The sequence below is a fragment of the Myiozetetes cayanensis genome, unplaced genomic scaffold, assembly GCF_022539395.1.
Source record: "Myiozetetes cayanensis isolate MyiCay16 unplaced genomic scaffold, myiCay2020 scf20-37, whole genome shotgun sequence".
Classification (NCBI taxonomy): domain Eukaryota; kingdom Metazoa; phylum Chordata; class Aves; order Passeriformes; family Tyrannidae; genus Myiozetetes; species Myiozetetes cayanensis.
In genome coordinates, this window is record NW_026087412.1 from 3,260,287 (window position 1) to 3,284,072 (window position 23,786).

Consider the following 23,786-nt stretch of genomic DNA (forward strand, 5'->3'; position numbering starts at 1 on the left):
TGCTTCAGCCAGGTAGATTATGTTATCTGGGAAGGGGTTTTTGGAAGGTTCCCTCAGAGAATGCAGGAGAGGCCGTGCAGTGACGTGTCCCATGGCAGTACAAGCAGGCTCTGCGGACAGCGGGTCAGGGCAGGGAGTTGTCTGAGCAGGATGTTTGCCTTTGGTGTGGGCTCAGTTTCTTGCCCTGACACAGATTCCTTCATCATGTTAAAGTGAGACTGAGACTCCAGCCCTCTTGCCTGAAGGGATGGGGAACACAAGTCTGATTCAGACTGGAAAATGGTCTTCAGATAAGGGGCAGAGCAGCCTGTATAGAATCACAGGATGGTTTGGGTTGGAAGGGACCTTAAAGCTCATCTCATTCCACCCCCTGCCATGGGCAGGGACACTTCCCACAATCCCAGGTTGCTCCAAGCCCTGTCCAACCTGGCCTTGGACACTTCCAGGGCTGAGGCAGCCACAGCTTCTCCGGCCAACGTGTGCCAGGGCCTGCCCACTCTCACAGGGAGGAATTTCCTCCATATATCCAACCTAAATGCTTCCTATATAATACAGACCACATGTAAGAAAGGTTCTGGTCTCTCCCTATGTGCTGCCAGGGATACCAGGCTAAACACAGCAGCCCAGGTGTCCATAGTGATATTCCCAATTAAAAAAGGAGGTTGTAAATGGAGGAGGGCAAGGAGAGGAATGAGGGGTACAAACCCACTTTTGATGGCTTGCTGTAGAGCCTCAGCCGTTGTGCTGAACTGGCAAGCCCTGGAATAACAAGGAATTCAGTTTGGATGCTGCATTTCAGAGTTGCATTTCAGCATCAGCAGCAAACTGATCCCTGATGGTTTGGGGAGGAACGGAATCCGGATCGGAAAGCCCTGCTGAAGGATCACAGGGTTATATAAAGACCTGCCCCAGGAGACAGCAAGATGGTTTTGCATTTATTAGTCATTTAAAAAATAATGAAAGCTGCATCCTCATTCTCAGCTGTTGTCTGTTGTTGCTTGGGGAGGATCAGTGTATTCCTGTGAGGGCTGCAGGGGGTGTTGTCTGTACAGAGACAGGACCAGGCTCTAACCAAACAAGGCCAGATCGCTGTTCGTGAGGCACACCAGGGTCTGGTGGGGACAATGCCAGGGACTTTCAAATCCCACCAGGTGCTCAGTGAGTCACAGATCCTGCAGGAGACAGTCTGTGCAATTATGGGATCAGAAACTCTGCAGGGAAGGGCACACTTACAGGAAAGCAGAGTTCAAGTCTGTCTTCCTGGTGTCCAACTTTTCAGTGCTCACATTTTCAGTCGTAGCACTCAATGCAAGGAACTGTAGAATCACAGAATCCTGGAATGGTTTGGGTTGGAAAGGACCTTAAAAGACCAACCAGTTCCACCCCCTGCCATGGGCAGGGACACCTTCCACTAGCCCAGGTTGCTCCAAGCCCCGTCCAACCTGGCCTTGGACGCTTCCAGGGATGGAGCAGCCACAGCTTCTCTGGGCAACCTGTGCCAGGGCCTGCCCACCCTCCCAGGGAAGGATTTCTCCCCAACATCCCATCTAACCCTGCCCTCTGTCAGTGGGAAGCTCATTTCCAACTCAGTGTGTGTGTGTGAGATGTGAAGCAGCTCAGACAGAGATGAACATCACCCCCAGGCTTCGCCAAAATGATCCTCAGCTCCCGTGATCAGGTGGAATACGCAGGTCAAATCCCCTTTTTAGCATTTCCTGAGCGTGGCTTTCGAAGGGAGGCCCCTAAATACACACTTTAAACAAAGACAGTAATTTCTGTTGAAATGCTGTCCTCAGCTGTGATAATCAGAGGCGCTGGAGCAAGGTGAGCATCCGTCTGGCAGCAGGAAAGCTCATCTCCTCGTCTAATTAAGCTGCACATGGACTCCCTGACAGCAAAGAGGCATCCAGAGGCTCAAGACCCCATGATTTCTATGGATTTTCTGGTGTTTTCATGGGGTTTCTCTTCCCTGCATGGTTTACAAGGTATTCCACTCATTTAGAGAGCCTTTCTAGGTGCTGTGCAGCAAGGCCATGCATGATTTATACAAAGTTATGTGGGTTTTTTGAGTAATTCCAAGGTTTCTCCACCACTGTTGTGCCTCATCCCCAAATTCACCATAGATTTCTCTGTTTCAGTTCCTTGAGTTACAGATTCAAGGGCTAAAAGAATAATTATAAGTGGGGCCCTTTAGGAGAAAGAAAAAAAAACACCAGCAGTGAGGTTTTTGGCCACAGGTGATTATAGTTTCCACAGCTGAATCAGTGTCCCCTAAGTGACAGAGGATAATGGATTTAATAAATAGCTATGATTAAGTCTGATGTTATTTTTAAATAATTTCAAAAACTGTTACTCTAATCCCTCTGTGGCTGGCAGAAAGGAGGATGCTCAGAGAAGTTAAAATTAGGTCCTTAAAACGTTCAGCCTGGTGTGGAGTTACAGGCACTCCGGGGCTGTCCTGGTTTTCTGGGGCATCCGCTTACGGACACCAACAGCTGCCTTTGGAAAGCAGGAATGAGCTCCTGCAGCTCACACCCAGCCCTGCTGTTCTCCTCCCTGAGGCTCCCCCCAGCTCCAGGGATAATCAGTTGGTGTGGCACTGCTGTTGTCCTGTGCAGAAATTCCCTTTGCCTTAATTCCCAGGGAATCCCCAGCTCTTCCAGGCCTCCTTATTGATAAATTTAGATCTACTCTGTACAACATCAGTGTGACTCTTTTTGGTTTTCATCACCTGCATTTCAGAGTGATCCCATTTCTTGGCTGGAAGGAGGCCATGGAGAACACTTTGCTTTGAAAAGCATCGGAGTTGGTCCCGTGGCCACAGCAGGAGCTGTTCCAAAAGAATTGATGGAAAACTGTTCTTCTTTCCTCTTCCTCCTCTTTTCCTTCCTCATTCTTTTCTCTCCTGTGAAGCCAGGCTGGGAGAGCCGGGGGTGTTCACTCTGGAGAAGAGAAGGCTCTGGAGAGACCTTTGAGCCCCTTCCAGTGCCTAAAGTGGCTCCAAGAGAGCTGGAAAAGGACTTTGGATAGAGGCTTGGAGAGACAGGATAAGGGGAAATGGCTTCCCACTGATGGAGGGTGGGGTTAGAGGGGATGTTGGGGACAAATTCCCCCCTGTGAGGGTGGGGAGGCCCTGGCACAGGTTGGCCAGAGAAGCTGTGGCTGCCCCAGCCCTGGAAGTGTCCAAGGCCAGGTTGGACAGGGCTTGGAGCAACCTGGGCTAGTGGAAGGTGTCCCTGCCCATGGCAGGGAGTGGAACTGGTTGGTCTTTTAAGGTCCCTTCCAACCCAAACCATCCTGTGATTCTCTAGGATTCAGTGAACTGACATCTCCATGGCTCCCCAGCTGCAGAGGAGCAGGGGCAGAAAATCAGGGGAGTGGGAGAAAACCAGAGGAGGAGAAAAGCACGACCTCATTTTTGAGGCTGCTGCGCTAAATTAGAGGAAACAACAACAAGCTGCACCTTGAGCCTCAGAAAATCCAGCTGCAGTGCTTGGCTTTGCCTCTGGCTCAGCAGTGAGGCAGGGATAACAACAAATCCCTTCTCCCACCTTCTGCATGTCCTGATTAGAGCAGCTCTGGTGGCCGTGGGGCTGTCACTCAGCCTGGGCCTGGCACAGAGCACTGAGCACCTCCCGGCCAACAACGCTCTGAGGGACAGGGTGGGATTGTTGGGGTGTGCTGTGCAGGGCCAGGGGTTGGAGTGGATGATCCTTGTGGGTCTCTTCCAACCCAGGATGACTCTATAACCCACCAGCAGTTACATCATCAGCTGTTCCAGGAGCCCACATGGATATTTCCTCGGTAAAAATAATTTGCTGATGTTAACTTCATGGAACTACATCATTGCTGTGTGAGAGCAGAAGTTTGGGGGCTGGCAGGGATCCCTCCCTCTGCTCCCTCTCTGCCCTCTCATAGAAGGGCTGCTCCAACCAGCTGCTGTGCCCAGGCAGCATCCCATAGTGGATCCTGGGATGTTTCTGCCTCGTCTCACCCTGCCACAGAGATGCCACCTTTCCTGACTGGCAGCTTTTCTGCAGGCACTGAGGGTGAACCTATTCAAGAAACATGAAAAAAAACACAAAAACAAAAACAAACAACAACAAAAACAGAGGAGGGAAAATCAGGGTTTTTCTCTCAGGGCTTAAAATGGGTGTTTTCAAATCTGCCCCAGTCAGAGCCTCAGCAGGGTGCAGTGGTGGGGTGAAGGGTGGCAGGCTGTGGGAGAACAGCCTCAAAAAAACCCCTCTGAACTAGAACCACAGCTTTTCATACCTGTCATGATGTGGATTTTCAGCTTGAGCACACAAGGCTGAGCTCAGGGGACACTGTCATGGAGATTTAGGGTTTTATCTCCTTTGCTCTCCATTAGCTGTGAAACCTTCTTATTATGCTGAAAACCAAAACTTCCCCTCCCTGCCCCCCCCAGTGGTTGTTCCCTTTCCCAAATATCGATCTGCCCGTGTCCTCAGCACGGGTTCAGATCCACCCCCTCGCCCTCAGCCTGCTCCTGGGTGGCAGTGCCACCTCTCATGCCATCAGGGACCAGGGCAACCCACGGGGAGGGGGACATTCATCCCTTCACACGTGGGTGTTCTCTCCCCATCCCCTCCCTCCTTGTGCTGGCAGTGACAGAGAACTGAACAGGATGGGGCTGATTGTGCTTGGCAGGTGGAGGGGAAATGGAAGGAGCGGGGAGAAAAAGAGCAGCCCAGGATAAGGATGAACCTCTGACATCCTCCTTCCACATTCACGCCCTGCAGCACCTCGGGCCAGAGCTCTGCAGGCAGAGGACCAAAAGCTGGGGGCTGGCCTGTGCAGGAGGCTGCCCCCACTTATCTTGGGGGGCGTGATTTTAAGCCAATTTAATTAAATTGCTTGGCAAGGTTGCCGAGGACTCATCTATTTCAGCCTGAGCCAGGCCTGTTTTGATTTAGCGTTGGCTGATTAGGAATTAGTGGAAACAAACCGCTCAGAAAACAAAATTAGAGGGTGCACGCTAACTTTTGCACCAGATTAAGCTGAATTAAAAAGCAATTGAAATGTAATTTTCCTGTCTCAAGCAGCCAAGAAACAAGATAATGCAACCGGTGGCACTTGAAGCTTAAAAACATAGCAGCCAGGATTAGCACAACTGGCTTTTTAACGCCTCCAAACAACAGATTTGTCTGAAGGTCTTTTCTCAAACCTCTCCCCATCACCCTCCACACAAAGCTTGGTACAACTCTTTTTATTTGCCTTAAAATGCCAAATTGGTGTGACCCTCCTTCCCCCAGGATTTGAATCCATGACTTGAAGCAGCCTGGGTATTGCACTGTCTCCATGGGTATTTCCATGCTGGAAACAACCACTCAGTGAACTAGTTGTCCCCTGAACTGCTGTAAATTGGTCTGCAATGGCTCTGTGTAGATGGCTGGCGGGGTGTGGGGGTCCAGGGGTGTGGAGGGTGCGGACCCCCCCAGTGGGTGCTGTTCCCACCTCGCTCCCGCCTTCCTGCAGCTCGGAATTTCTCTGCTCCCCACCTCCCTCGCAGAAAGAGATGTCAGGCAGTTTAAAATTAGGCTTTAATTAAATATTTTAATAGCTGTTTTCCCTACCCACTCGGGAGGCACCGCTCCTCCCTTCCCCACCGGCTGGACCAGGCTGGCGCCTCTGCACACACACAGAGCTGTGCAGGGGTGGGGTTCACGGGGCTGAAAAGGGGTGATGGAGTGGAGGGTGTGCAGATCCAGGGTGCCTTCAACATCTCAGATCTGCCCCCAGTGCTGCAGCCAAGCCCAGCCTGGCCCTGCAGTGGTTCTGCTCTGTTCTGCTGCAGCCTCGCCTTGAATGTTGGGGCAGTTTTGGTCACTGCAATACAAGGAAGGTCTGAAGCCACTGGAGAGAGTCCACTGGAAGAGGAGGGGCAGGCCCTGAGCTCTGCTCTGGGGGGACAGGGACAGCACCCAGGGAATGGCTGGAGCTGTGTCAGGGGAGGTTTAGGTTGGATATCAGGAAAGGTTCTTCCCTCAGAGGGTGGTTGGCACTGAACAGGCTCCCCAGGGCAGTGGGCACAGCCCCAAGGCTGCCAGAGCTCCAGGAGTGTTTGGATGATCCTCTGGGGCACAGGGTGTGACTTTGGGGATGGGCCTGTGCAGGGCCAGGAGTTGGACTCGATGATCCCTGTGGATCCATGTGGATCCCCTCCAACTCAGCATTTTCTGTGATTCTGTGAAGTGCAACCCATCCCTTGGCTGATGGAGACTGTGACGGGCACAGAACGCAGCAGCTCCTGGCCAAACTCTAAAGGACTCACGAAGACAAAGGGTTCCTGCTGCCTTTCTCTCCTTGCCACCCTCTGCCTGTGCCAGCCAGCAGCTCAGCACCTGATGATGCTCCAAGTTTCTTAATCCTGTCTTGGCTCATTTGCAACCTCTGCAGCCGGTTCCCCTCAGCTGCCCCCCGTGGTCCTGGGCCCTGCTAACTGAAGGATGTTGCTCTCCTGGCCTGCAGCACCACCCACAAGCTACCCAGACAAAAACCAGGGGCATCCCCAGAGTGCCTGTGCCCTGCACAGCAATGGGGTGGCAGTGCCCAGAGCGTCTCCAGTGTCACGGGACATTGCACAGGTCCAGGCTGGCATCACCCACCCAGGGTCCGGCCAAAAACAAGGCCAAAGTGGGCAAAGCATAAATGTAAGGAGGAGGCCCAGGGTAGCCATCAGCATCCATCCTCCTCCAGGTGCATCCAGGTGGCTGTGATGAGGGAGCAGGTGGAGGTAACGGGAAGAGCCTGGGAAGAGCCAATCCTGGAGGGGAGCTGGGAGGGGTACATGGCTCCACAGGGGCAATAAAAGAGGCAGTTGAGGGGGGTGGAGTATGAGAAGGGGTTGGGGTGAGTTGTTCTTCTAGTCTTGGGGTGGGTGGCTGTTTGTTCCCTGTGATGAGGCTGCTGCTTGAGCTCTCCTGGCTGTTTGGGACTATGCTGGGTCTCCTGCTGGGCTGGTGTCAGTGGGTGGGTTGTGGTGCTCTTCTGCTGAGCTCCTCCAAAAGAAGAGGCTGGCAATCTGCACTAGCTTCTGGATTTCCAGGAGAACTCCTTCCTCAGCTGAACTTGGTCACTTTATGCCTCTGCATGTGACTGTGGGTCTTCCTTAGTTTGGGGGGCTGGTGTAGGAAGCCAGGTTGGGCTGTGTGTCCTTGAATCAGCCCTTGAGCTGATCCTCTTGGAGGCAAGAGGCCCTCATAGGCTTGGGCTGTGTGTCAAAGTAAAACTAAAAGGCCCAGGATCAGAGCCACAGGAAGGTGGTGTTTCTGTAACCATGGGAAGCCTGTGCCTGGCTTCCTCATGGGATTACAGCAGCAGCTGTAATTTTTGTAGCCTGATATTAAGTGGTAGTTTGTGCTTGTGTTTAGTTCAGTGGCTCAGCTGCAGTGTGTGAGGATCCTACCGAGCTCTGCTTGGGGCAGGGGACCCGCAGCATCTTCCTGGGTGGGAGTGTGGGGTGGAAATGTGTGGCACAGGCTGCTGGGGGGAGTGGGGGCCCAGCCCCCTCTGTGGATGGCAGTGGATGCTGCTGGGCAGTTGTGACCTGACCCTGCTCTGTCCTGAAGCCCAAGAGCACGTGCAGACATTCAGCTGGCACCTCTCTCAACCCTGCTGAGATGGAGGTCGGGAAGAAGGAGCAGCGCATGAGGAAGTTCAAGAACAAGGGCAAGGATGCAGCTGTGAGTACCCCCCTGCCTGTGCCAGCACCTTTGGGCCAGGGCAGAGCCCACTGGGCTTTGCCTGCTCCTCTTTCCAAGAGGGGGAGACTCTTCTGAAGGCCCATGGCCCTCAAATCTACCTGTGTGGGGGAGCAGGGGGATGGCTCTGCCAGCAGGGATGCTCAGGTGGCTTTGGAGATGTGATGTGGAGCAGGCTGGGCTGCAGGCAGTGTGGTGACACAGGCCAGGGGGATGTGGGTGACTTTGGGCTGGGGAAGGGGGGTGGCTCAGCCCCAGCCTGCTGAGCTCTCCACAGCAGTTATCCCTGCGGAGTGGGGGCTGGTATGGGATGTCGGACCATGGGATCTGTCAGCTTGCTTTGAGCCAGTAGAGGAGATGAGGGTTTTGCCTTTCAAGTTCAGCAAATCTAGTTCTAAAAACACCCACTGGTTGTCAGTTCATCCAGCAGTCCATGTCCCTGGGAGGCACCGAGGGAGAGGTTCACACTGTCCCATCTCCTGCCTCACCCCCCAGGCCTCAGCGAGGAGATGCTGGCTCTCTGCACTCCTGACATGGGAAATGTGGGGCAGGGGGTTGCAGAGATGAGCTCCCTGGGGAATGGGGTGATGCAGACACTGTTGGGATGTTCCCCTCTCCCCTGCAGGCCCTGCGGATGCAGAGGATGGAGGTGAGCATTGAGCTCAGGAAGGCCAAGAAGGATGAGCAGATCCTGAAGCGCAGAAATGTGTCCCTTCATGCGCAGGACGAGAATGTCCCTCCAGGACAAAACAGGCCACATGAGGTGAGTGCTGGGTCCTCTGCAGCTGGGCAGGATGGGTGCAGTACTCACCATCCCCTACTTGGACCACTACCAAGTCCAGCTGCTGTGACCTGGGTCAAGTATCTGGTGCCATTCCTGATTGCCATGCCCGGTGCTGGCGAGTGTTTCAGACTGCCTGGCCTCTGCCTTTGCTATTTTTCATGGAGATTTTGTCGTGCTGGCCTCCCTTAATGGCAGGTAGAACAGGCTGGTGCTCTGGCTCGCTGGGAGCTGGCACAGCTCCTGGCTGGCTCCCTGCACAGCGAGGGGTAATTACTGAGCTCGCAGGCCCATTATGGTGTGTCAGGGACTCTTTCAGTGCTTGATTATAAGCATTAGTTGCCTTGAAGGCTTTTGTGGATTCTCTGCCTCATCTCGAAACTGTGTTGCATAAAGAACAGACAGCGCTTAGATATGAAGTGGTGACTGACTCGGGTCTAGACAGCTGATTGACTGCAGAGATTAAACCAGAGGGAGTCCCGGCTCCCCGTCTGACTCTGAATCATTGCCTGTGACACAGATTATTCAGCTGTCCTTGGAGGAGATCGTGGAAGGCGTGAATTCCAACAACCCCAAGCTGCAGCTGCTGGCCACACAGGCCACCAGGTATGTGCCTGGCTGCCTGGGCCAGGAGGGAGGCGGCTGGTGGAGCTGTGGTGGGTCCTGGTGGCAAAAAGGCATTTACTCCTGTTTGAGGAGCTCTCTAGAGAGATGGCAAAGAGGGAAGGAGCCTGGTAACCCAAACTGCTCTGGGGAACCTCAGCTGGTGCCTGCTCTGTGCCCTGGGTGCCACACTTCTCTCTGTCACATTGTGGGCAGTGCTCGTAGCACGGACCTGGGGGGTTGAGCCCAGCTGAGGGGTTTGCTGTGGCTCCTGCAGCTGCTGCCCCCCTTGCTGTGCCTGTGCTGTGCCAGGGATCACAGTGGATCCTGCAGGAAATCCAGAGCCAAGTGCTTGGGCAGGCCAAGGAGTGGGGAGCCTGGCTCTGTAAGGGTCTGGTGCTGAGTGGGACTGTCCCCACTGGGGTGGCTGTAGGAAGGATTGCAGGATGTCACCATCACCCAGTTGGCAGCAGGGACGACTCCTGAGGCTCCAGGAGAGATTACATGTTTGTCTTTAAGCTGGAAAAACAGCCTGGAACTGGCTGGCTGAGCTCTGGTCTGTGCAGGGCTGGCCAGTGCTCCTGACCCTGGGAGTGGCAAAGCCAGGCTGGAAGGGAACACGTGGCATATATTTTTATCACAAACTCCTGCAAGGCAGGGGGCATGGAACATTATCATGGTCCCAAAAGGATCTGTGAGCTATTGCACTCCAACAGACACCCTGCTGTTGCTTCAGCATCTTTAGCTGTGTCTTCCCTCTCTGTGGCAACCCCTGTGCTGAGGTTTGCTGGGGTGGGATGCTGAACTGTCATCTCTTGCAGCAGGTGATGCTTCCCCTGCCAGCCACAACCTTGTACCTGGTTATGGGCTGTGGTGGCACCTCACAGGGTTCCTCATGGCAGGCTGTGCTGTGTCCTCTTGCAGGAGAATGCTGTCCAGGCAGAAGGACCCCCCCATCAACCAGATCATCCAGCTGGGGATCATCCCCAGGATGGTGGAATTCCTGGGCCGTGCTGACGATGCTGCCCTGCAGTTTGAGGCAGCCTGGGCACTGACCAACATCGCCTCTGGCACCTCGGAGCACACCAGGGCCGTGGTGGAGGGAGGTGCCATCCCAGCCCTCATCTCCCTGCTGTCCTCCCCCCACATGCACATCAGTGAGCAGTCAGTGTGGGCCCTGGGCAACCTTGCAGGTGAGGAGAGCTGTGGGGGCACACAGAGGGTCACTGACCGAGCCAGTGCTGGGGTGATAAAATATTGGTGCTCCTCACCAAAGCCCTCTCCCCCTGCAGCTTTGTGCCCAAGCTGCTGCCCCTACTGAACCCCTTGACCCTTCAGCCCCTGATGTGGCCTGGCAGCCTCTGAGATCCTGTGTGGGCTCTGCAAGAACATTTTGGCCAAAGCCAAATGGACTCCATCCTGCTGGGATGGTTTAACCCCCTGATGTGGTTAGAAGGGAGAAAAGAAGGGGTTGTGTCTGGTTAGGCTGCCACCACCCAGCCCTGCTGGTACTCCAGTCTGCCCAGTAAATCCTTCCCACCTGGAAATGCCTAATGGTGGTGGGGGAGCCTGGTCACCCAGCCCTGGCCCTGCAGGTCTGATTGCTGTTTGATGTTGGCTGTCTTGTGACTTGGACAGATGCAATAACCAACCCTTTACGTGTGCAGGGGATGGTCCTCTCTACAGAGATGCTCTTATCAGCCATGATGTGATTCCTCCCTTGCTGGCTCTGGTGTCTCCTGTAACTCCAGTAAATAACCTTCAGTTTTCTTGGCTTAACAGCTCTTAATCACTTGGGTGATGGGGCAGTGATGATCTGTCATCTGTGTTATGCACGAGCTGTTTGTATAACTGAAGGAGACCCTGCTCTAAACTGCTTTTATGGCCCTGCCTGTGCACAAAGCTGGGGGTGCCAAGCAGACAGTCTCCAAGTCACTGTGGTATCTTCCAGTCTTGGCTTTCTTATCCAGCTTTGACTATCTCAGCCCAGGAATAAGATGAAACTGGTGCAAGGCAGACTTTCATATGCATGTGGAAGGGCTGAACTTGCCCTTCAAGCTTCCTTCTGCTGCTTTCTGGGTAGCTCTAAACTGCTGGATTTGTGCCTTTTCTCTGCCCTTCTGCAATAGTGCCTGTCCCACTGCTTTCTGTCTCTGGAGGAGAAGGACCTTCACAGGGTGGCATAAGCTGGGCTGAGAAGCTCTCTGGGGATCTTACACCTCCCCTGTGTTTCAGATTGGCTTCCTGAGGAACATCACCTGGACACTGTCCAACCTCTGCAGGAACAAGAACCCCTACCCTCCCCTGGACGCTGTGCACAAGATCCTGCCTGTCCTCATCTGCCTGGTGCAGCACGAGGACAAGGAGATCATCACTGACTCCTGCTGGGCCCTTTCCTACCTGACCGACAGCTGCAACGAGCGCATCCAAATCGTGGTGGACACCGGGGTTCTCCCCAGGCTGGTGGAACTCATGGCCAACATGAACTTGAATGTCATGGTAGGGAACAGTCAGCAATCTCCATCCTCTGGTGCATCAATGTGGAAACATTTGAGGGGAGGGAAGGCACATCTCCTCATTCTGTGGCACCTGTGGGCTGCTGTCCCCTCAGCCACAGCTGCTCTGCTCCAGCTTGCCGTGGCTGGAGGCTGCACAGAGACTCCAAAGCTGCTTAGAGCAAACAGGAGGGCGACAGGTCTGTAAACAGGCAGTGCTCACACACAATGCTCTCCTTGTTTGGGGGATCAAGCACTTAATGAGGGATCTTGCTGGACTTTCTGACACGAATCCCTCGAGGTAAGGCCTGTCCTCATCTCCTTTAATCCCCGTCTAGACTCCAGCTCTGCGTGCCGTCGGGAACGTGGTGACAGGGACGGACCAGCAGACCCAGGCAGCCATCAACGCCGGGGTGCTGGCTGTGCTGCCCCGCCTGCTGCGGCACACCAAGCCGGCCATCCAGAAGGAAGCAGCGTGGACGCTCAGCAACATCGCAGCAGGGTCTCCCCAGCAGATCCAGCAGCTCATCACCTGTGGGTTACTGCCACCCTTGGTGGAGCTGCTCGACAAGGTGAGGGATGGGGAAGCTCTGCTGGGGTTCCTGAGGTCTGTGGTGCCCCGAGAGCCACCTCAACAGGCTGTGTTGGAGCTGCTGAGATTCATGGAGCAGCCTGGGCATTCAGACTTGTCAGTACACCTGCATGGAAATGTGTCCTGGAGCTGCTCTTGGCAGCTCTGCTGGGTGTCCTCGAAGGGCTGGGAAGGGAGGGGGGTCAGTCCAAGCTGAGGACTATCCTCACCTCACACTGATCCTGGAGGGATGCTAAAGCTTGGGAATGCCTTCCCTGTGCTGCTTTTCCAGGGTGACTTCAAGACTCAGAAGGAGGGCGTGTGGGTCGTGGCCAACATCACGACTGGAGGAACAGTGGATCAGGTGGTGGAGCTCGTCCGTTCTGGGATCCTCAAACCTCTGCTCAACCTGCTCTCAGCCAAGGACAGCAAAACTATCCTGATCATCCTGGACACCATTTCAAATCTCTTCCTGGTAAGACCTCTTATCTCTTGAATTGCTTCTCCGAAAGGGCAGCAAGGAGTGAGCCAAGTGCTCACTCTGTGTGGTTAGAACAGTGGCTGTTGATTTTTGGAGTAAGAGATAGACTTAATGTTGTCTAAATTGTTCTTGGGTTGTCCAAAGGGCTTGACAAGGTTAAAGTGTCCCTCCTCACCTCCTTGCTGGATGATTTGGTTGGCAGTCAAGCCACTGCTGTTGTCCCAGCAGGGATTGGTGTTCCACAGACACCACAGTCACATCCCTGGCATCAGGTAGGGACTGTAAATTCAGGGACTGTGATCCTTTTGACTTGTAGGTCAGGGTTGTAATTACAGTAAAGACCATCTCAGATCTGCTACTGATGCAATGTTCTATTTTCCTGCTTGGTTTCCTGATGTTACAGGCAGCTGAGAAGCTGGGAGAGACCGAGAAGTTGTGTCTGCTGCTGGAGGAGCTCAATGGTCTGGAGAAAATTGAGGACTTGCAAAACCATGAGAACAACATGGTCTACAGAGCTGCCCTGAACATCATAGAGAAGTACTTCTCTGGTGAGGTAAGGGACCCTCTGCTGTTCCTCATCTGAAAATATGAAGCTGTTATGCACTGGAATGAAGAACAGAGGATACTGAAATAGGCTTTTGGAGGAGACCTCCCCAGGACTGGAGTAGTCCTTGCAGCTTCTTTCAGCTGCTTCTAAAGGTCTGTGAAAGCTCCAAGTTGCCAGCCAGTGAGTTGCACAGCAGACATGGGTGCCTTGATAGCATCTTGCTGCTGGAATTTAAACTGGCATCAGCTGGATTTACTGCAGTTGCTGATGTGAATACCAAATGTGGAGAAGTTTCCTCCTTCGGAGCTGAGCTGGCTTGTCACTATGAATGGAAGCCTCCCACTCGGCTGACAGCAGTGCTCAGGTTGCATTTGGGTTACTTGACCCTTCCCATGGTAATGAATCTGTGGAAAAAGAGGCTGGGACACCAGCTAGGAGCTGCAAGGGTCCAGTGACTGTCACAGATGCCATGCTTGGTCCCAGCCTTAATCTTGCAGATGGGAAAACATCAGGGAAGAGGCTTAAAGGTCTGGCAGATCCTGGAGCTGAGACTCAGGCTGGGTTGAGCTGCAGCAGGGAGCAAATGCCTGGTTTAGTCCTTTGCCCAGAGCAGGGTCTGTGGGATGTCCCTGGGAGAGGCTGTGGGGGAAGCTCTCCCACACACCAGCACCTTCCTGAGGGGCTGGATGCCAGGGGGAACATCTCTCCTAAGCAGTCCTGGTTTGTGGCTGTTCCAGTTTAATTTGAGTGAGTTCTGCCACTGCAGCCACTCCTTTCTCTTCTCCCTGTGGTGTCTGAGCCCATAGGCTTGGCTGCTTTTGTGTGTGGGATGCAGGGACACTGCAGCTTCAGTGTGTGCTGTCAGGAGCAGGAGGACTCGGGTCTGGTCTCCCAGGGCTCTGTTAGAGCTTCTCACAGCAGCTGAATCTTTAAAACAAGAATAAAGCAGTAAGTTGCTGTAAAACAAAGCTTGGGTTTATTCAGATGCAGACCCTATAACTGATGGATATCACTTTCCTCACAGGAAGATTCAGACCTGGAGCCTCAGACTGGCCAAGATGGGCTGTATGATTTCTCAGTGGAGAAGCAAGACTTCAACTTCTGAAGATGAAAGCACGACACATCTCTGAGCTGGTGGGTGAAGGTGCTTTGGAAGAGCCCAGACATCCAGTTCACAAGGAGCAGAGATGCTGAGTCTTTATACTTCTGAAACTTGTCAATAAAATTGCACTTCTGGCTTTGTACCTCTTGCCTTTGATTATTTTCTCCCCCCCTTTTTAAGGTGCTGCTGCAAATGACACAGCTTGGTTTTTTTCCAGTAGCATCTTAAGGCTTCCAGTGCACTCAGTGCCCCTTGTCCTTCCTCTCTCCAGATGAGCAGAGGCTGAGGATGGAGTTGATGTGGCTCTTGAGCCCAAAGGTTCACAACAAGCTACTGGACACTGCTCCATCCCTGCAGGGCTCGAAGCATCTCAAAGGTTTTGCTCAGTGTGAGATGAGGGGGCATTTTCCCCTCCCTCCTTCGTGGGGTTTGGCTCTCCCAAAAGACCCTGGGTGGGCTCAGGGCTTTGCTCCCTCAGCTGCAGGGCTGTGTGTGCCCTCCCACTGCTGACAGGGCTGCTGTGGCACCTGGGAATGGTCACATTTCACTGGGTAAAACGAATCTGAGGAAGGTGCTTCCTCAGTGTAAGTGGAGACACAGAGCGGAGCCGGGGGCTGGGTGAGCACCCTGAGTGTGGATTGTGTGGAGCATCCCACGTGGCCTTTCCCAGGGCTGTCACTTGCTGCTGCTCTGATGCCTAAAACCAAGATGGAAAGAGGAAGGGCAGATCTCTTTGACTTTTTTCCTGCACGTGCTAGACATAAACCTGTGCCAGAGGGTCTCACACAGAGCCCTGGGCCCTTCCCACTGCTGTGCCCCTGAGTTACAACATCGTCCTGGCAGCCCAGGCTGCAGGGGAGAGGAGAGCACAGCCCTTTGCTGAGGAGTGCTGGGAGGTGCCTGCTGTGTGCCCTGGCAGCTGCAGGACTGGGACCAGTGCCTGGTGGCTCACCAGGGCTGCTGGGGTGGGTGTGGGACCTGCTGCTTGCCTGGCTCCCTGGAGCTGCCCTGCTCTGCCCCAGGCAGGAGGAGAGGCAGTTTTGGCCTCAGTGCTTTGCTCTGGAGGCCTGGAGGCACCTGCTTCATCCTGGTGGGGTGGGATGGGGCATCCATGGGGAGCAGGGAGGGCGAGATCCTGCTGTGCTGTGTCCCCAGGGCAGCCCGGCCTCCCTCTAGAGATGTGTGAGAAAAGGTAATTTTTCTAATTAAAGCCTCCAGCGTCCTGGCCCCAGGGGAGCATTTGGAGTCAGAGAACCATAAAGGCTGGAAAAAACCCTCCAAGATTGTCAAGTCCAACCTTCAGCTGAACAGCCCCAGCCCAGCAAACCCTAAATGTCACATCTTCTTGTTCTCTGAGCGTTCCCAGTGATGGTGACTCCACCACTGCCCTGGCCCAGTGTTTCACCACCCTCTGTCCACCCCTGAGATCCCTTATTGACCCCCGTGCCAACCCCAGGCACCCCACACCCCCTCCGTGCGTGCCACCCCTGAGGACACCTATTCACCCCCAGACAGCCCAATTCCCCCAAATTCACACCGTTCCTCCCCATTCCACCTTTATTCCCCTCAGTCCCCCCATCCCAGCCCTATCCCCCCCATTCCCAGCCCTATCCCCCCATTCCCACCCCTATCCCCCATTCCCACACCCCCTCCCTCCCCTCCCTTCCCCCGCCAGGAGCGCTCCCCGCCCCGCCCCCGACCTTCCCTCCCGCGACCTTCCCATCATGGCGCCCCGGGCGCGGCCGCTCCGCCGTGCGCGCTGACGTCACGGGGCTCCGCCGTGCGCGGGGGCGTGTCGAGGGCGTGGCCGCCGTTGTGCGCGGCCGGGCCGGGCCGGGCGGGCGCGTCGGCGGCGGCTGCGGGGGCTGAGGGGGCTGAGGGGGCTCGGGGGGCTCCGCGGGCTCAGGCGACCGAGGCTGCGGCGGCCGCCGCCACGCGGGGCCGAGGACCCCCCCCGGCATCGTGAGGAGCGGGCGGGCCCGCATGGCGGGGGTGCGAGGGGCCGCCGGTTGAGCTCGGCCGCCGCCGCCTCCTCCTCCTCCTCCTCCTCGTCCTCCTCCTCGCTCCTCCTGCTCCAGGCGCGATGTCGAATCCCGGTACCCGCCGGAACGGATCCAGCATCAAGATCCGCCTCACAGGTAACGGGGCGGCGGCAGCACCGTGTGTGTGTGGCCGCAGGGCCCGGGGTCCGCTCCCCTCGCCCCCTGCCCGGCCTGGCCGGGCCCGACCTCCCGGAGCTGCTTAACTTTTATCCGATGGCTTTTCGGTTCCGCTTCCACCTCCGTGGCCGCACGGAGCCTCCTCTTCGTTCTTATTTATTTATATTTTTTCCTTGCCCCCCCCCCCCTTCCGCCCCTCCGTGGGTGTTTGAGCCCCCCTTGGGGTGACATAAATTTGGGGGCCGGGGGTTTGTCATTGTCTCCCCCTCGTTTTCCAGCAGGTCAGGGCGCCCTGCTCCTTCCTGGGGGTGTTTTCTGCACCCTCCCCCGTGGGAGGTGCCGTTCACCCCCCGCACACCCTGACCCTGCGTTGGGGTCTCTTTTGTGCCGTTCCCACCTTGGGGGGGTCTCTGTGATACCCCGCTGTTCTCTGCTCCTCCGCGGGGTCTCCTCTGCACCCTCCCTGTGTGTGGGGGGTCCCTGTGACACCCTTTCCCCCATCCCAGCCCTTTCCTGGGGTCTCTTCTGCACCCCCCCCACAACAGACCAGGGCACCCTGCTCCTTACTGGGGGCTCTTCTGCACCTTCCCCCGTGGGGGTGTCCCGGTGTCCCCCCTTCCTCCCGCCGCACCACCCCTGCCACCCCTCCCACAGACTGGCTTTCAGCAAAGCCCTTCATAATTTGCCTTACTTCACTTTAATTAACAACCCCCCCAGCCTCCCGGGTGCCGAGGAGGAGAACTCAGTCCCTGATGAGAAAACATTCATTTAATTGCCTTTTTTTTTTTTTTTTTATTGCTGTGTTTTATTATTTTCCCTCCTTCCCCCTGCCTTACTCTCTCACCTGGCAGATTGTTCATTCAGCTCTGGGAGTTCCTTCCCCGTGCAGGAGGTGACACCCAGGGCTCTGTGTGTGTGTGTGTGTGTCCTGCCTCTCCGGGAGGCCTCTGGAGGGTGCAGGGATGGATAAACCAATTTGTGTTGCACCCTGGAAGATCTGGATTAAGTCTTTTGGAAGTTGCTCCGGTCGCTGCCGAGCCTGCTCCTTCCTTTAATGGGAAGAGACACACAGTTCCTGCTCGTTGAGGCTGCTGTGGGAATTATTAAAAAAAAAAAAGGTCCAATCCAGTCTTTCAAAGGCAACAAGTGGATGTTTGGAGCTCTCTTGGGCTGGAGGAGCCGCGGTGCTGCTCTGGGTGTGGATCCCTGGAGAGGAATCCCCTGTCTGTGGGCGCGGAAATCCTCGGCTGATAAGGAGAACAAACACGGTGCTGGTTAAGCTACAGTTACAGGACAGGTTAACTTGCTCCTGGCACGTAACACGCTCAGTCAGAGGCAAAATAAAATAAAAATCCCGGTGCTCTTTTAATCCTTTGATTCTGCACCGCTGGTGCTTCAGAAGACCAAAGTTTGGGGAGGATAATGTAAATCTGAAAATCCTTTCCTTGGACGCGAGAAGGCTGGAAATATTTTTAGGTTGTACGGGTGATGTTTGATCTGAAATGAGTTTTGTGGTGATGTGTACCAAATGTCAGCTCAGTCATTAATGTGGCTTATTTTTATGCAAGTCAGTCAATAGAAATGTGAGTTAAGTAACTTAGGCCGTGGTCATAGCCCTTCTGAGCTGGAGGAGATCATTTAAATAACAGAGAGAAGCTGTTGGGTTTAATTTTAAAGGCTGAATGCTGCAGCAGAATGCTTTTTAAATTTTAGCATGCACCAGTCTTCTCTCCGAGCTGGGAACGTTTCCTGGAAGAGACTGAAGTTTCAGTTTATTGAGCAACTTGGTGGATTTATTTTTTTATTACTCTCAATTTTTTTAACTGTATTGAAGAAATCTCCTGCTTGCTCAAACACATCTTCTGTTTTTACAAGCAGGAAATCTGGGTGGTGTGACAAAAATTGCTGTATTTAATCAACAAATAAATTGCTCTGGGAGAGGTTTAGCTTTGGAATTGTTGGGCAATCTGAGAGTTCTTGTCTTGGCTGGGACTGGGTGCTGACTTACCTGTTTCAAATGGCTGCAGCCAACCTGGCTGTTGTGTTCTCCTCTCTTTGGCTGTTTGGAGCTCTGAGCAGATCTCAGTCAAGAACAGAGGACCTCTTTGGTTATGATTTGTTACCTGCATTGTGTTTCCTGGGATTAGAAACCGTTTAAGTTTTGCAGTACTGAAAATAGCTGGGCAAACACCACTTAGGCTGGGGATGCCTGGGAGCATCCCTGTGTGAGTGGGGAGGGAGCAGTGGTTGAATCTCTCGTGGCTTTTTAAGGACATCATTTTTTCCCCTCGTGTATTGGGCAGGTCTTTGTGTCAGCAGCACGTTGAGGTTATTTGTGTGAATATATCTGAAAGTTGTGGATCCTCTGATGATCTCCCAGCTCGCGGTGTCAGTCCTAGCCTGGTGCAAATCACAGCCAAGTAAAATGGCAAATATTGCACCCTGTGTGGAAATAATAAAAAAAGACAACATCAGCAGTGAATTGGATGGAGGTTGAGATGACTTTGTGTCCTGTGGGTCTCAAACATGCTCATCTCCTGTCGTATCTCAGTTCCTCCCAAAACCTGTTCCTCTTATTTGCTCGGAACCTTTCACCGCTGCTGGTGACGTACGAGCCACTCGTGGCCTCGTCTCTTGCCCCTTGGAGCAGATCTAGGCAAAGTAAGGTTAAAACTTCCTCTTAAGCCTGTGGTCTCTTCCCATCCTTGCTGTCATCAGGGCAGCACAGCAGTGGCAGATTTTCCAACACCAGGGTGGAAAGAATCGAGTGGTGCTGTGAGTGCTCACCGAGCCAGCCCGGGATCCTCTGCAGAGCACGTGTCCCTTTTTACCCCTGTGCTTCCCTGAAACCTCTGTTTGCTGCTGCAGTCGCTGCTCCCTGGGGAAGTTCCAAAGGGTTCATCATCCCCAAGGCTCACACTTGTCTTGCTCACACTCCTCTGTCACCCAGAAGTGCTGGTGGAACTGCAGTCTCGCTGTGCTGGGTTTTGGAGAAGTGCCTGCTCCAGGCAGCTTGCAGGCAAAGGTGGAAGATGGAGTTGGAAAGGCCATGAAGAAAAGGACTTATCATGGAACTTTTCTACCAAAACAGGCTGCAAGCTGTGTTGTGGCTTCATCAGTTCTGGCTTCTTCAGCAGGGGTTCAGCTGAGGTGTTAAAAGCTGTCTGGTTTCTGGGGCCATCGTGGAACTGAGACAAGATTGGGAAGGAAAAGGAATTAGTTTAAACTTTCTGGATCACTTCCTAGCTCTCCTGTATAGATGGCCATGTCAAGGACTGATGGCAAAGCAGTTTCCTTAACAGAGAAGCCAGAGTCTGTGTGACAGGAGAATACAAATAATCATCTCCGAGCACCTACCTAAGCTGCAGTTCAGAGTCCTCAAGGGTGTGAAAACACTTTCCTCCTTGGAAAACCTGGCCTGGGAAGGTGGTGGCAGTTTGGGCAGGAGGGTGTAGGTGAGAATCCTCCCAGGTGTGGTGTCAGAAGCATCAGGGAGGAGTGAGGAGGATGATGATGATGAAGCAGGTGAGGTGAGGGGAAGAGCCAGAGGGGATTTGTAAGTGAGAGGTTTGATTCCTGTAGGGAAGGTGGTGGTGCTTGGCAGCAGCTGGGAAAGGGAAGAGAGAAGAAGTGACACACAGGAGTATCCTGCACACACTTCCAGTTCACTGTAGTCAGCCCAGTTTGGGGAAGCCCCAACCACACAGCCTGACCAGTTGGTAGCTGGTAAATTGGTGTGGGGCTTTGGGACTTTCTGCATTTGTAATTTAAGGAATCCATAAAGGAATACAGTGATTTTGAGTAGAAGATGAAACATTGCATTTCCCTAAGAGCAGTGTTCACTTGGGGTTGTTAGAGAGGCACAGGCTAAAACGTGTCCCAAATGTCAGGATGCTTTGCTTCCCTTTCATGGCTCACGCATCGATCAGTGCAGCAGAGCTGGCTGATCAATGGCAACACTGATGCTGGTGACCTGGACACTTCCCTGTCCAGCGGTCAGGAACAATGAACATGTGTGTAGGCATGGGAAATGCACCATGGGGTGGCTGCAGTTTCAGGTTTGGACCTCAGAAAGACCACAGGTTCCAGTGAAGAGCACCGGGGCAGGAAGGCAGGAGCAGCTCCTGCTCATCCCAGCTGGAACCGAGTATGGAGCCCCTTGGGAAGCGGTGGATGAGTAGCTCCAAATTTATTCCTTTTTTTTTTTTTTTTTTGTGCCTGGTGACCTGGGAGCTTGTGGAGATCCACGGCTCGTTGCTCTGTTCTCCAAAGGATTTTCCATGGGCCCGCCCGTGATTGGAGCGTGGGACTGGAGCCCCACACGGAGCTTGGCCACGGATTTCCTGTGTGATGCTGAGCAAGGAGCTTAATCTGCCTCTGCCTCCCTTCCCCTTTTGCCTTGGGAAGGCGGGAGCTGTGGATGGAGAGGGCAAAGAGGCTTCAGGGCATATTAGCTACGGGGACTTTAAGAAAAATAAAGTAAAATGTTGCTTTCCTGGGAGGAAGTGGAGAGAGCACAGCCTTTGCAGTCGGCCAGCTGGCATTTCTGGGCTGCCAGAGTGGGAATCCAAGAGCAGCCTTTTCCACTGGGCAGGCAATGGGGAGCGAGGCTCCTTTTTTGTTTCTCCCAGTGAGTCGAAGCTGTGCCAGCACCATTGTCCTGGTGGAAGTAAATTAAATCACCAGAAGGAGTTTGTTTGAATATCCCCCCCTCAGGCAGGGAAAGTAGAAACAATAACTACTCTATTCCTAACTCGAAACTTTCTTTTGTCAAATTGAATGTCTTCATATAAAGAAATGCAGTTTGGGATGTGGCTGTGCAGTTCATGGTTTTCTCCTTTTTTATTCCATAATACCCACCAGTCTAAGAACACTTTTCTCATCTATTTCCTGGAACTGCTTTATCACATTTCTAAACATTTGTAGCATCGTCCTTTCTCTTTGTGTTTCAGAATTAATCATCAGTTCTGGGGTAACACTGGGCAGTGTTTGATTTCTCAGGGAGGAAGTTGATTTTACACCACGGTGATCTCTGTGCCAGCTGGGGAACTTTGCCAACAGCAACTCTGGGGCTGCTCAAACTGCCCCTGTAAATAAAGACCCACGAGACCCCTCGGATGCCTCTGAGGCTGGCTGGAGGGTTGCGTGGTGGGTCACAGACTGAAGGAGCACTGCCTGGAAACACCATCCCTGGGTGTGTTTTGGAAGTTTACCTGGATTGCTGCCCAACTTGAAGCAAGTCCAGTTGAAATGCTTAGAGTTGGATTACTCTGGTTGGATTACTTGCTGCTATTTCTGGGTTTCCAGTTACCGACTCGCCCGGCTGCTGGGTTGGTTTGGGCTCTTCTGGTGGAGGCAGCGTGATAGGGCACAGTGGTTTGGAGAAGATGTGATGAAATTGGTGTGCTGGGGGCAAAGTTTAGGTATGAGCACAGCAGAGCAGCAACTCAATTAAGACCTGAGTGAAGAGAATATTTAAAAAAAAAAAAAAGGCTAGAAGAGATATTCCATCTGTCATCTTTTTCCTTAAGTTAGGAATTGAACCTTTTTTGGTTTTCCAGTGTGATTCCTCTGGAAATAGTCAAAATATTACTCTGAGAAGGACTGAAGTTTGGAATATACTTGAAAGCTTTTACCTGTATTAGGGCTTAGGTATTTTTCATGGAAACAGATGCTGATCTGTTCTCCCAGAGTAAAACGAACTTTCTGACAATGATTTGTTCTTTCCCGCACCAACAGTTGCCAGGGGACAGAGGAGTTGGGGACATCTTGAGTCTCCACGTACCTGCTGACAACCACGTTGTTGTGGATCTGTTTGGGTTGTAGGGAATGTCTTTGTCGAGGTCCCACAACAGTCCTCGATGCTTTGCCATCCCAGGATGCCTCCTGTTTTGGCAGTGAGGGCAGCACTACTGTTGATCCACTTCCAGCTCTTTTCACCCTGATACCATCTCACCTTCCCTGGCATGTCTGTTGGAAAACCTGGAGTTAAGCCTGCGGGTCGCTGACACGGAGCATTTGGCTGGTGGGGAGGGAGCTGCCGCTCTCGGGTTGTGATGTTTCAGGTGCTTACAAATGAGTTCCTGCCATGCTGCTGCAGTAACTCAAGATGTTATCTCCTTGCTGGTCTGCTGACCCTCACTGCCAAAAATTTGTCACCTGCCGCAAGAAAACCCGTGGAATCACGCTTGAGCTGCTTCGGTGCAGATTCAGCTTCCCCCTCAAAGTCCAGCTCAAGGATTTACACTAAGATGCTGAACAGTGAAAAGCTGAGGTATGTGCACGTATTGGAAATTTTGGGGGCAGAAAAACAGAGACAGCGGTGATTTCTTAAACCACACAGCAAGTGTGTATGTATCCATTTACAAATATTTATTTAAGTATTAGTGTAATATTAGAAGAAAGCTGCAGTGGATATTTGCTAAAAGGGAGTCAGCAGGTCCATGACAGGGTAAGATGTTACATGTTTTTCAACTTTGCTTCACATCCCTTTAAAGGGAAATTCAGTAATTCGTGAGAGGGGATCCCTTGGGATATTTTAGTGTTTTCTGTCTCTTTGTGAAAGTCGTAAAAGGCGAAGGGGAGACAAAGCAAAAATGCTGAAAGTTTTTCTTTTGCGTATTCTCTTACGGCCGTGGTGAATCTTTGGGGGTGTAGGAGCTGGGTGATAAATCTGAGGATGCTTGAGTGGAATTGGCAGAGTAAGCATCCATGCTGTTTTAGAAAGAATCTCTCCACAGGGCTGTAATAGCTCGATGCCTTCCTCTTCAGTAAGTCATTTTTGTCAAGTTAAAGGCCAAAATTCAAACTGGCTTGTTGTCAAGGACACTAAGCACAGCAGGCAAAAATCCCCAAGGCTACCCAATTCACAGCATAGATAGATAAAGCTGGCAGAGCCTGCTTTACTCGTCTTCCCCTCCCCACGTAAAAAAAAAAATCCTCTTCCCTGTGTGTTGTTTTTTTTTTTGGTTTTTTTTGAGGATATGGGCGCTATTCCGCATACTAACACAATTTAACAGAAAGTATTCAAATGGGAGGTTTGTTCGTCTGTTTTGCGGGCGAAACAATCCGTTATTGTTTTGGGGAGCGAGGCGGGAATAATGCACAATGCCCGCGGTGGCCGCGGGTGCCGCGGGCAGCTGTTCCAGCCGTTCCAGCTGTTCCAGCTGTGCTCACCTCGGCGCAGCTGGAGGGGGATTGTCCTTGGCGGGGCAGCGGCTCCGGCGAGCACCGCTGGCTCCGGCGGGGAGGAGCGGTTCGAACGGGTTAAAGAAACCGTAAGAAACGGGATGGAAAATCCCGCGGGACCGGGAGTTTGTGCCG

General features: G+C 53.2%; 2 protein-coding genes across 5 annotated transcripts in view; both read left to right on the forward strand.

Annotated features, from left to right (window-relative positions):
• Positions 1 to 7,643: 7,643 nt before the first annotated feature.
• On the forward strand, positions 7,644 to 14,307 carry KPNA7 (karyopherin subunit alpha 7). Its single transcript, XM_050317558.1, has 10 exons — positions 7,644 to 7,706; positions 8,350 to 8,487; positions 9,026 to 9,111; positions 10,033 to 10,301; positions 10,776 to 10,858; positions 11,344 to 11,607; positions 11,942 to 12,175; positions 12,467 to 12,649; positions 13,059 to 13,208; positions 14,227 to 14,307. Exons 1-10 carry the CDS (start codon positions 7,644 to 7,646, stop codon positions 14,305 to 14,307), a joined length of 1,551 nt encoding a protein of 516 aa, XP_050173515.1.
• A 1,903-nt stretch (positions 14,308 to 16,210) lies between these two features.
• The window catches only part of SMURF1 (SMAD specific E3 ubiquitin protein ligase 1), a 44,891-nt gene continuing 37,315 nt past the window's right edge, over positions 16,211 to 23,786 (forward strand). For all 4 annotated transcript variants that reach the window (XM_050317547.1, XM_050317548.1, XM_050317549.1 and 1 more), the window contains exon 1: positions 16,211 to 16,442. In XM_050317547.1, the coding sequence (XP_050173504.1) occupies positions 16,388 to 16,442 (55 nt within the window). In that variant the 5' untranslated portion in view covers positions 16,211 to 16,387. The remainder of the gene's footprint in view (positions 16,443 to 23,786) is intronic.

Excerpts from the sequence above, each read along its gene's own strand:
- KPNA7 (XM_050317558.1), top strand. The coding sequence starts at position 7,644 with ATGGAGGTCGGGAAGAAGGAGCAGCGCATGAGGAAGTTCAAGAACAAG. Across the intron at positions 10,859-11,343 it reads TGGTGTCTCCTGTAACTCCA|ATTGGCTTCCTGAGGAACAT; the intron begins GTAAATAACCTT and ends CCTGTGTTTCAG. Across the intron at positions 12,176-12,466 it reads TGGTGGAGCTGCTCGACAAG|GGTGACTTCAAGACTCAGAA; the intron begins GTGAGGGATGGG and ends CTGCTTTTCCAG.